This window comes from Platalea leucorodia, assembly GCF_965183815.1.
Source record: "Platalea leucorodia genome assembly, contig: HAP1_HAP1_SCAFFOLD_59, whole genome shotgun sequence".
Classification (NCBI taxonomy): domain Eukaryota; kingdom Metazoa; phylum Chordata; class Aves; order Pelecaniformes; family Threskiornithidae; genus Platalea; species Platalea leucorodia.
Window position 1 is genome coordinate 31,626 of NW_028121451.1, and position 10,939 is coordinate 42,564.

A 10,939-nucleotide genomic window follows, 5' to 3' on the forward strand; every position below is an offset into this window, starting at 1 on the left:
CAGGTCCTAAGATGCAGCTGTGTCCATGGGAGCAAAGCCCCTCAGTTTGTTCTGACCTGTGGGGCTCTGGACAGTGCAGTGTGTGGGGCCGAGGACTGAGCTGGCTCTGCTCACATCACTGCATTTTTAGCACATCCAGGAGTTTCCCTAGCGTTGTCCTGCTGGAAGATGCTGAGCAGCATCTCTCAGCTCCTCTATATTACAAGTGGGTTACAGATATAATCTGTGTGTTAGGGCTACTGCTTCCCTGGAGCTGCTGGCCATGGACACCAACTGGATGTGGTCTTCTCAGTGCTGGTCTGTCCAGCTTGGCCCTTTGGCTTGATAAAACACATCCAGGTTTACTCAGCATCAGAGCCACTTCCAAAATATTCCGCTGTGTCCTTAGGTTTGTGTAAGCTCTAATGTCTGTCACCCACTTTCCCACGTGCCCAGTGCTGTAGAGCAGGGATGACTCGTTCAGAGTTTGTGGGCAAAGCCCTGCTCCTCCCATCAGACTCAGCCAGCACAAACCAGAGCTCCAGCTTGGGGGATGCACTAAGGTCCTGAAAGAGAGGAGAAAAGCAATGTATGCTGGGGAGGTGGTGTGGCGAGCTGGAGGGGGCAGGAATGGGAATAGCTTTGCTCAGAGCAGTCCTAACTTGTGAGCGTGTTTTCCTCCTTTGGCAGTACCTCATGAACAAAGGGATCAGATGTCCAACAGCAGCTCCATCACCCAGTTCCTCCTCTTGGCATTCGCAGACACGCGGGAGCTGCAGCTCTTGCACTTCTGGCTCTTCCTGGGCATCTACCTGGCTGCCCTCCTGGGCAACGGTCTCATCATCACCGCCGTAGCCTGCGACCACCGCCTCCGCACCCCCATGTACTTCTTCCTCCTCAACCTCTCCCTCCTCGACCTGGGATCCATCTCCATCACTGTCCCCAAAGCCATGGCCAACTTGCTCTGGGACACCAGAGCCGTCACTTTCTGGGGATGTGCTGCTCAAGTCTTTTGGTTTCTCTTTTTAGTTGTAGCGGAGTATTTTCTTCTCACTGTCATGGCCTATGATCGCTACGTTGCCATCTGCAAACCCCTGCACTACGGGACCCTCCTGGGCAGCAGAGCTTGTGTCCACATGGCAGCAGCTGCCTGGGGCAGTGGGTTCCTCTATGCTCTCCTTCACACTGCCAATACATTTTCACTACCCCTCTGCCAAGGCAATGCTGTGGACCAGTTCTTCTGTGAAATCCCCCAGATCCTCAAGCTCTCCTGCTCACACTTCTATGTCAGGGAGGCTGGGCTTCTTGCAGTTAGTGCCTGTTTGCTCTTCGGGTGTTTTGTTTTCATCATCCTGTCCTACGTGCAGATCTTCAGGGCCGTGCTGAGGATCCCTTCTAAGCCGGGACGGCACAAAGCCTTTTCCACGTGCCTCCCTCACCTGGCCGTGGTCTCCCTCTTCGTCAGCACCTCTTATTTTGCCTACCTGAAGCCTCCCTCCATCTCCTTCCAGTCCCTGGATCTGGTGGTGGCTGTTGTGTACTCAGTGGTGCCTCCAACAGTGAATCCCATCATCTACAGCATGAGGAACAAGGAGATCAAGGATGCCCTGAAGAAAGTATTTGAACACATACTATTTCAGCATCCTTAAGGTACCCATCATCCTTATAAAACTCCCAGGTTACCTCAGGAAAAGTCACGACTATCTTTTGTTCTGTTCTTTATTTTATATTTCTTTTTTATACCTGTGATAATATTAATTGCAAATAGTGTTATTCATCCCACTTCTTGGCATTCAGCTTTTTTTTTTTTTCTGAGCTACTATCTTATTGTGCCTACAGAACCAGTCTCCTTGCATATATAAAGAAAACAGCAGAAAAGAATTTGGCTGAGCTCCCATCTCTTCAAATCTTCTCTGGAGCTGGGGGCACAGTGCCAGCATGCAGAAGGGGTAAAGGAGCCAAAAGTCCTGATGCTGCATGGAGGAGCAGCTCTGTGGCCCTCAGAGGTGCCCTTGCTGCCTCGGCAGGCACTCCCTCTCTGCTGCCTTTGAGTCAGGGCTGCTGCTTCTCTGGAGCCACGGCCATGGACCTCTTGGAAACCCCACAGGCTCGATCTAGGGCAGCTCTCCCTCATCTTTTGTGCCATTAGAGAGACCCCATAGTCCTGCTCAGCCCCATCCTTGGCTACTGAGCAATCAGGGAAGATGGAAAAGGGCTCAGCAGAAGCGATCCCCATCCAGTTGGGTCTGCTCCCCACCCTGACCAGTATGGTTAGTGCACCACAGCCCCCTTGCTCCGCAGAGCAGCACTGCCAGCTTGGAGCCCTACAGGGAGCATGGAGAGGACCCAGGAGTTGCCATCCAGGCCAGCACAGACACGCTCGCCTGCAGAAAGGCTCTCTGAGGAGCAGGGGTGACTCCAGAGAAGAGCAAGGGAGCATTTCTGTGCCTGCAGGGAAGAATCAATGAAAAAGAGAAATCTCTTTCTCCAAGCACCCACTCGAGGCAGGCTGCTCTGTCGCTGGGCCAAGACTCTTGTTCTGGCCTGGGGAGAGGGGCTGGAGCTGAAAGGGCAAAGGCAGTCTGTGGTGAGGGTCTCCTGGAACTGAGACCAGGGGTCTTGCAGTTTCACTGACCCCCATTTACTCATGCCATGGGGAGCCTCCAGCCCTGGGGCTGATGGGGAGGCTGAGACCCCTCCCTGCCCCCCCAGCAGCTTCTGTGCCCTTAGAGAGGCCAGGGCTGGGGGGTTAATGCCCAGAGCTCTGCAGCACCCTGCGGCAGGTACTGCTGTGGGGCCAGCCCACACTGGGCTGCTCTGCTGGGCTGGGGAGTGGGCAGGGGACATGGAAAGAGGTGGGGAGGGGTTGGACTGGGCTCAAAAGTGCCTGGGAGAGGACAACACCAATGTTAGCTGAGCTGTGTGACCATGCAGGGCGAGGATATGTTCCAGTGGGTGTGTGCTGCAGAGCCCAGTCTCTTGGAAGGGAGCTGAGACATGCAGGTGCAAGAGAGAAGAGACTGGTCTGCGCCCTTGGTGGCATGGACAGATCAAGAAAGTGCCCCAGGGCATTTAGCAGCCAACCAGCCTCTCCCATCAGCCATTTCCAGCACTGGCCACTCACCCCAGTTTATCGGTGTTTTTGCTCTGTGGCCATCTCCTTCCTCCTGCTGGTCTTGATTTCTGTGCTAGGGGAAAAGCCAGCCCTGCCAGGCCTCTCTTCTTGCCCAGACCTTGGCAGACTCCAGGGCAGGGCTGTCTGCAAACCCTTGTGTGGGACACAGCTGGGGCTTGGCTGAGGCTGAGCACTGGGGGGCTGCAAAAGAAGGAGGGCTGGTGGGGGTGCACACTGAGGTCTGGCATGGGGACTCTGGTGGGGGACGTTTCCCCAGCCCAAACACACCCTGTCCTGCGCAGTGTCTGATGATGGGGGCCCTGGGGGCAAGTGTTGGGCAGTGGGGCTGTGCTGCTGCAGGGATGGGTCACAGATGGGAGCCACAACACAACGATCAGGGGGTGGAAGCAGGGACAGGCTACGAAGGAGGAATTTAGGAAATATGACCTAAGCGTTGCACGTATGTGTTTAGGAAAACCAAAGCTCAGCTGGAGCTGATAGGGGCTGCAGGCAACAACAAGAGCAAAATGAAGAGCTTCAGTCACTGTGTTTGCAGTAAAAAGCTGAACAAGGAACATGCCGCTGAATGATGGCGGCGGGTGCGTGTCATAACATCAGACAGATGGGGCTGAGTGACTCAACGCCTTCTTTGCCTTAGACTTTGCTAAGAAGGTCGCCCAGGCCTCTGCTCAGTGAAAGGGCTCAAGGAGGAGAGGAGAGCACGTAGTGACAGGAACCTCATGAAATCCCACAAGGACAGATGCCGGTTTCTGCCCCTGCAGGGGACTAACCCCACAATGGCACAGGCTAGGGGCTGCCTGGCTGGGGAGCAGCTCTGTGGGAAAGGTCTTGGTGGGCAGGGAGCTGGACAGGAGGCAGCCATGTGCCCTGGCAGCAAGGGAGGCCAGCAGCACCCTGGGCTGTATGACCAGGAACACGGCTAGGAGATGGAGGGGAGGGACTCCTCCCCTCTACGTGGAACTTGCTAGACCACATCCAGAACACTGTGTCCAGTTTTGGGAACCCCAAGAATGGAAAGGGGTTGGCAAGCTGGAGTGGGCCCTGAAGATGGTCAGGGGGCTGGATCACTTTCTCTGTGAGAAGGGATTCCAACAAGAAGGGATGAATGAGGCACACCTCACAGCAAGGAGGGCCTCACCTTTTTCACCAGGAGGCTAGCCAAGCATTGGAACAAGCACTGGTCACCCTGCTAGCTTGTGAAGTCCTCCGTCCTTGCAGGTTTTCAAGGCCCAGATGGACCAAGCCCTGAGAAACCAGGTCTGACCATATACCTGACCCTGCTTTGAGCAGAGGGTTTTTCCATAGACCTCCCAAGGTCTACTCTGAAGCTCAATGATCTTATCATCCTAGGATCTCTTGTCCGATAACTTATCAGCAGATGAGAGAGCAGATGTTTATGGGGCACAACTCCTCCTGTGTTTTATGTGACCAGCAAAGACCAGTCAGGTGAACATCTCCACTCCACTGACTGCAAGGGGAGCCTGAGAGGCACTGCCTCAGACAGCTCTACATTGCCCCTGAGGCGCATTGCATCCTACTTTAAGCACCTCAGAGGCCATGGTCTGGACCCTGAAGCTCCTACACATAGGTTGTGGGAATCAGGGAAGCTGAATGCCACCTGTAACTATTAAATGCATTCCTAGTGTTCATAAACAGCAAAGAGTTTCTCTTTCAGGTGCAGTCCCATATCACATGGACTCCACCTGGGATCTGTCTCACCTTGCTTTAGACAATGGCTCTCTGGGTGTCTTTCCACTCGTTCTTGTTCAGGCTCCTCTTACAGCTGACAGGGGGTCTTGACCCTCCCCAGTGTAATTTAAGCTCACAACACTTTAAATCACCTGGTTCCCTTCATTGTCCAGCAACCTGATCAGCTCACACACAGCCTGGGTATTCGCTCACTCCTGGGCTCTTCTTTCCAGGTGAACCCCATCCAAGCTGAATTCTCAGGTCTGGTTCTGAGCCTGCTTTGGCCCAAGGCAACCTCCTGACAGCATGGATAAAACCAAGCAAAGTTCAATTACCTCTGCAGTATGCTCGTGCTGTCCCAGAAAGCTCTGCAGTGGTTGACACACCCACCCATCTCAGGCCGTACCTTAGTGCACACACTGTGAACTCTTTTGCAGCACGCTATGAAAAACCTTCTGGTTGGTTATAATATATCATGTGCAACTTTTGGGAAGGTTGAGTGGCCAAAGCAAGCCTGCAGATGATCCCCATGTTGTGTCCGGGCATCAGGGGCAGAACATGGGACTCAAAGGAGGCCTAGGCAAGGAGCCACATGCAGCTTCCTGACAGGCCTGCTCCAGAGGAGATAGGGCCGAGCAAGGTGTCCGTGAGCATGGCCTGCCCTCCTGCCTGCTTCAGCTGGTCAGATGGCTCTAACAGAGGTGTCCTCAGAGGCAGCACAGAGACAGGTCCCTTTCACCTGCCTTGCCCCTCTCTTTTTGACACAGGCAGTTGATGACTGACTAGGGCTGGACTCTGTTACTTGCAAACAAGGCAGAAGTGGATGAGGATGTCAATGCTGAGGGCAGCCATGGCTGCAGTGACGACGGCAGAGAAAAAAGACAAACAGCAGAATTGCAGCCTCGGACTGCAGGAGAGCAGATTTCAGCTTGTTCAAGACCTGCTTGGCAGGATCCTGGAGAGCCAAGTTACATGGAGCCCCCTTGGATCTCTGGGGAAAACAACATGAAAGCCCAGTAACACATCAGTCTGATATTCTGGGAGTAGAGCAGGGCCTAGCTGGAGGCTGGTGTGGATGAACAGGGATATTCTGGCTGAAGAGTTGAAACACCAGAAGGCATTGCACAGAGGTGGAAAAGGGAGCAAGTTGCCCAGGAGGAAGATAAACAGGTTATGCAGGGAGGAAATTAGGAGGGCCAAAAGCCAACTGGAGCTTGATCTGGCTTCTGCTGTAAAAGATAATTAAAAATATGTTTCCACAAATACATTAACAACAAAAGGAGGGCTAAGGACAATCTCCATCCTTTAATGGGCGCAGGGGGAAACACAGAGACAAAGGATGAGGGAAAGGCTGAGGTACTTAATGCCTTCTTTGCCTCAGTCTTTAATAGTCAGACCAGTTGTTCTCGGGGTACCCAGCCCCCTGAGCTGAAAGACAGGGATGGGGAGCAGAATGAAGCCCCCATAATCCAAGGGGCAATGGTTAGCCACCTGCTACACCACTCAGACCACTCAGCACAAGTCTGTGGGGCCAGATGGGATCCACCTAAGGGTACTGAGGGAGCTGGCGGAGCTGCTCACCAAGCCACTCTCCATCATCTATCAGCAGTCCTGGCTAACAAGGGAGGTCCCAGCTGACTGGAGGTTAGCAAATGTGATGCCTGTCTACATGAAAGGACAGAAGGAGAATCCGGGGCCTACAGGCCTGTCAGCTTGACCTCGGTGCCGGGGACGGTTATGGAGCAGATCATCCTGAGTGCCATCATGCAGTGCATACGGGACAACCAGGGGATCAGGCCCAGTCAGCGTGGGTTTATGAAAGGCAGGTCCTGCTTGACCGACCTGATCTCCTTCTATGACAAGGGGACCCGCTTAGTGGAGGAGGGGAAGGCTGTGGATGTTGTCTGCCTGGACTTTTGTAAAGCCTTTGACACCGTTTCCCACAGAATTCCCCTGGAGAAACTGGATGCTTATGGCCTGGATGGGCGTACACTTCACTAGGTAAAAAACTGGCTGGATGGCCGGGCCCAGAGAGTTGTGGTGAATGGAGTTAAATCCAGTTGGTGGCCAGTCACCAGTGGTGTTCCCCAGGGCTCAGTATTAGGGCCGGTTCTGTTTAGTATCTTTATCAACAACCTGGACGAGGGGATTGAGTGCAGCCTCAGTAAGTTTTCAGATGACACCAAGTTGGGCAGGAGTGTTGATCTGCTGGAGGGTAGGAAGGCCCTACAGAGGGACCTGGCCAGGCTGGATCGATGGGCCGGGGCCAACTGTGTGAGGTTCAACAAGGCTCAGTGCCAGGTCCTGCACTTGGGTCACAACAACCCTGTGCAACGCTACAGGTGTGGGGAAGAGTGGCTGGAGAGCTGCCTGGCAGGAAAGGACCTGGGGGTGCTGGTCGACAGCCAGCTGAATATGACCAGCAGTGTGCCCAGGTGGCCAAGAAGGCCAATAGCGTTCTGGCTTGCATCAGGAATAGTGTGGCCAGCACGACCAGGGCAGTGATCGTCCCCTTGTACTCGGCACTGGTGAGGCCACGCCTCAAATCCTGTGTTCAGTGTTGGGCCCCTCACTCCAAGAAGGACATCGAGGTGCTGGAGTGTGTCCAAAGAAGGGCAACAAAGCTGGTGAAGGGTCTAGAGAACAAGGCTGGTGAGGAGCTGCTGAGGGAGCTGGGGTTGTTTAGCCTGGAGAAAAGAAGGCTGAGGGGAGACCTTATCGCTCTCTACAGCTACCTGAAAGGAGGCTGTAGGCAGCTGGTGGTTGGTCTCTTCTCCCAAGGAACAAGTGATAGGATGAGAGGAAATGGCCTCAAGTTGCACCAGGGGAGGTTTAGGTTGGATATTAGGAAAAATTTCTTCACCGAAAGGGTAGTCAGGCATTGGAACAGGCTGCCCAGGGAAGTGATTGAGTCTCCATCCTTGGAGGCATTTAAAAGATGGGGAGATGTGGTGGTTAGGGACATGGTTTAGTGGTGACCTTGGCAGTGCTGGGTTAATGGTTGGACTTGATAATCTTAAAGGTCTTTTCCAACCTAAATGATTCTATGACTCTATGATGCATTACAATGCCTTGGGCTGGTCCTCTGCTGCTGAGCTGGTCCAGGCTGCTGGGATGGAAGGAGCTCCTGGCAACTGGGCTGCGCTGCAGAGAGACAGCTCTGCCCAGGAGCAGCTCCTCTGCAAAGCGCAGCAGGGCGAAGGGCCCTCCCAGGGTCTCTCAGGGAGATGAGCAAGGCAGACTAAGAGCTTAAATGCGGTCAGGACTGGGAGGATGACTGAGAGCTCAAAAGAGGAGAAATCTTTGCAGCCCTGGACACGGTCAGTCTCTGGGTGCAGGGCGATGCAGCTGTAGTTCCTGGAGGCATCTCCTCAAGCTGGCACAGCCCACAGCTTGCGGCATCTGTAAGGAGGGGCTCTTCTTAGGCAATTTTGCATCGCTGTGAAGCCACGGTGTGCAGCTGGAGGTGCCCAGGGCTGTCCTTCCAAGCAGGGTCCCCTCACCCCAGGGGGCTGTGTGCTGGGGCAGGGATTCTGCCCCCTGCCAGGGTCAGCACTCAGCCTGCCCGGGGAGCTCCCCATGGCACTGCGGGGAGCAGCTCTGCGTGGAAGGAGCAACCCCCGGTGGGGCAGGGCAGGGTCACTCTGCTGTCGAGAGGGTGCTGCATGGGTGAGGGCTGCTCACAGCTCCAGATCACCCCTGGGACATTTCACAGGGCACTCTTCAAGAAGGACATCAAGGCAGGGGATACCTGGGAGGAAAGGCGCTTTCCAGGGTCGGAGCTTTCACTTCCCAGCTGTGATGGTAGGTGGAAATGGTGATGGAGCTGTCAGGTTTGCACAAGAGACAGGGACTCCTACAGCATTACAGTGAGTGATGAATAGGCTTTTCAAGGAACCTGATGAAGTCACTTCGCACATCTCAGCCTACAGAAAGCATTAACATCAGCTTTGTGGTCTCCTCAGGGTTATCCTGATATTCTCTGTAAGACTTGCCAGCAGGGAGATCCCCCTGGGCAGTGCCTTGCTGCCAGGAGGTGTCTGCAGGGCAGAGCTGAGCGCACAGCGCGTGGGATGGGGTCTGTGAGCAGGGACAGGGAGGAGACCTGGGGAAAGAGAAACAGCTCCTGGCAACTCCAGCTCCAACCAGCAGAGACGTGGGCAGGGAGTGGGAGGCAACTGCAAAGAAGGACTGGGAGAGGCTGCGTTCAGGCAGCTCTCTTTTGGGCCTTCACTGGAGATGTCTGCTGGCCGTTGTCTGCTGGGCAATGAGCTGACTCTCCATTTAAGACATCCCATCCTCAGGACACCCGACTGTCTGTTTTGCCCATCCTGCTGGGCTTGCGTGCTGCCCCCCAGAAAGGCACGGCTCTCCTGTAGGATCCCAGGGAGGGCTGAGCCATCCCCTGTGGGTCGCCAGTCTCCTCTCAGATTCCTTTGCTTCTCCCTGAGAGGGGCTGTGTCCTGCCCTCTCCATCACAACTCCACCTCTGTGCTGGAAAAAGAAGAGTTCGCAGATCTGCCCGTTGAAACAGGACTCCCCTGCTTTCATCAGAGTCCAGTTGCTTTTTTTTAAGGGTAATTAGTGTGTGCAGTCATCCTCGAGGTAGCAGAAGTGAAAGCAGAGGGCAGCTGGGAACAAGACTGACGGACACTGCAGCTCCCCTGACTCTGCCCTGAGCCACAGAGAGCTGAGCCCTTTTGCCTGTCTTGTCTCAAGACTCCACACTTTCAGTCATAAAAATGAGGATTTCTACCCCTACAAATAGTACTCTCCAGATGTGATGGTGGAAAATAAAAAATACAGAGAAAATTATCATCAAGACATGCTAAGCCTCTCTTCTACAGCCCAGAGGCTTAGGAGTCATGAGTGCAGATATTGAACATTTCCATTAAGGGATCCCCTCTGAGCAGGGAAGGCACAAAGCCTTTTCCACGTGCCTCCCTCACCTGGCTGTGGTCTCCCTGTTTATCAGCACCGCCATGTTTGCCTACCTGAAGCCCTCCTCCATCTCCTCCCCACCCCAGGACCTGGGGCTGGCAGTTCTGTACTCAGTGGTGCCTCCAGCAGTGAACCCCCTCATCTACAGCATGAGGAACCGGGAGCTCAAGGATGCAGTGCAGAAACTGATGACTAGATGGTTTTTTTAGAAGCAATATACTGCCCATCTGTTTCTACATATCACTCATAACATAACTCATTACAGGCCCAACCTGTCTTTTATATGTTTTGTCGTTGTTGATGTTACTGTTTTTTTTTTTTTTATTTTGTTTATTTTTCACTTCTGATAATGTTGTCCATAAGGAATTTTCATTACTCATACCATTTCAAATTCATTATATACCTGTCTGGTTTGACCCAGAGACAGCATAAATGAATTTCCACACCCTCTGTGCATTTAAACATTAAGAAGGACCCTGCGGGGACTTTTTTTGTCTGAGATTTTTCCTCCAAGACCTTCTGTGGAGCTGCAGAGGCAGTTCCTGTGTCCAGAGTCCCTGCACAGCAGATCTGTGACAGAGCTGGCCTTTCTAGCACCATTTCCATCAGGAAAGGGGATCTCCTCAGGGCAGTGCCCGAAGGCTGAGGTCTTTTTCCAAAGTCGTTCTCAAGAACGTGCCCAAGGAACAGAGTCTCCAGAGGACTGTTGCTTTGCTTGTTTCTCCCTGGGCTCAGTGGGATGGGTCCCAGTATGGTCTTCCAGGGACTGAGCAATGTCTCAGGTGTTACTGGTTGGGGGACAGCACCCACACAGATGGGGAAGGGTCTCCAATTCACCTGCCTGGGGCTCTACAGCATGTGATAGGGCTGATGGCAGATGAGTGCTTTTCTGGAAGGGATCAGGAGCTGCCAGCAGAGCACAGGGGATCTGCAGGGACAGCGTGTGCCAGGAGGTCAGCAGTGACTGGAGCCCACTGAGCACAGGCCTGTGCAAGGTGGAGGGACCCAGAGATAAAGTGCTAAATCTGGGTGTGAACCGCCAAGCGAGGGCTCTGCAACCCCAGGGGGTGCAGCAGGCACAGGGAAAGGAGCCTGGTGAGTGATTCATTTTACCGTCAGTGGACTTTGTAGACTGGATCCAGTGCAGCACCCAAACACATCTCGTGGTGTTGGCAATAAGGCAGGGTACCTCTG

General features: G+C 53.8%; 1 protein-coding gene across 1 annotated transcript; it reads left to right on the plus strand.

The window, feature by feature from the left end:
* Positions 1–692: 692 nt before the first annotated feature.
* LOC309603370 (olfactory receptor 14A16-like) lies at positions 693–9,954 on the plus strand (the record flags this gene model as incomplete). The annotated part of the gene is made up of 2 exons (XM_082338235.1): positions 693–1,595; positions 9,724–9,954. 2 exons carry the CDS (start codon positions 693–695, stop codon positions 9,952–9,954), a joined length of 1,134 nt encoding a protein of 377 aa, XP_082194361.1.
* Positions 9,955–10,939: the final 985 nt, after the last annotated feature.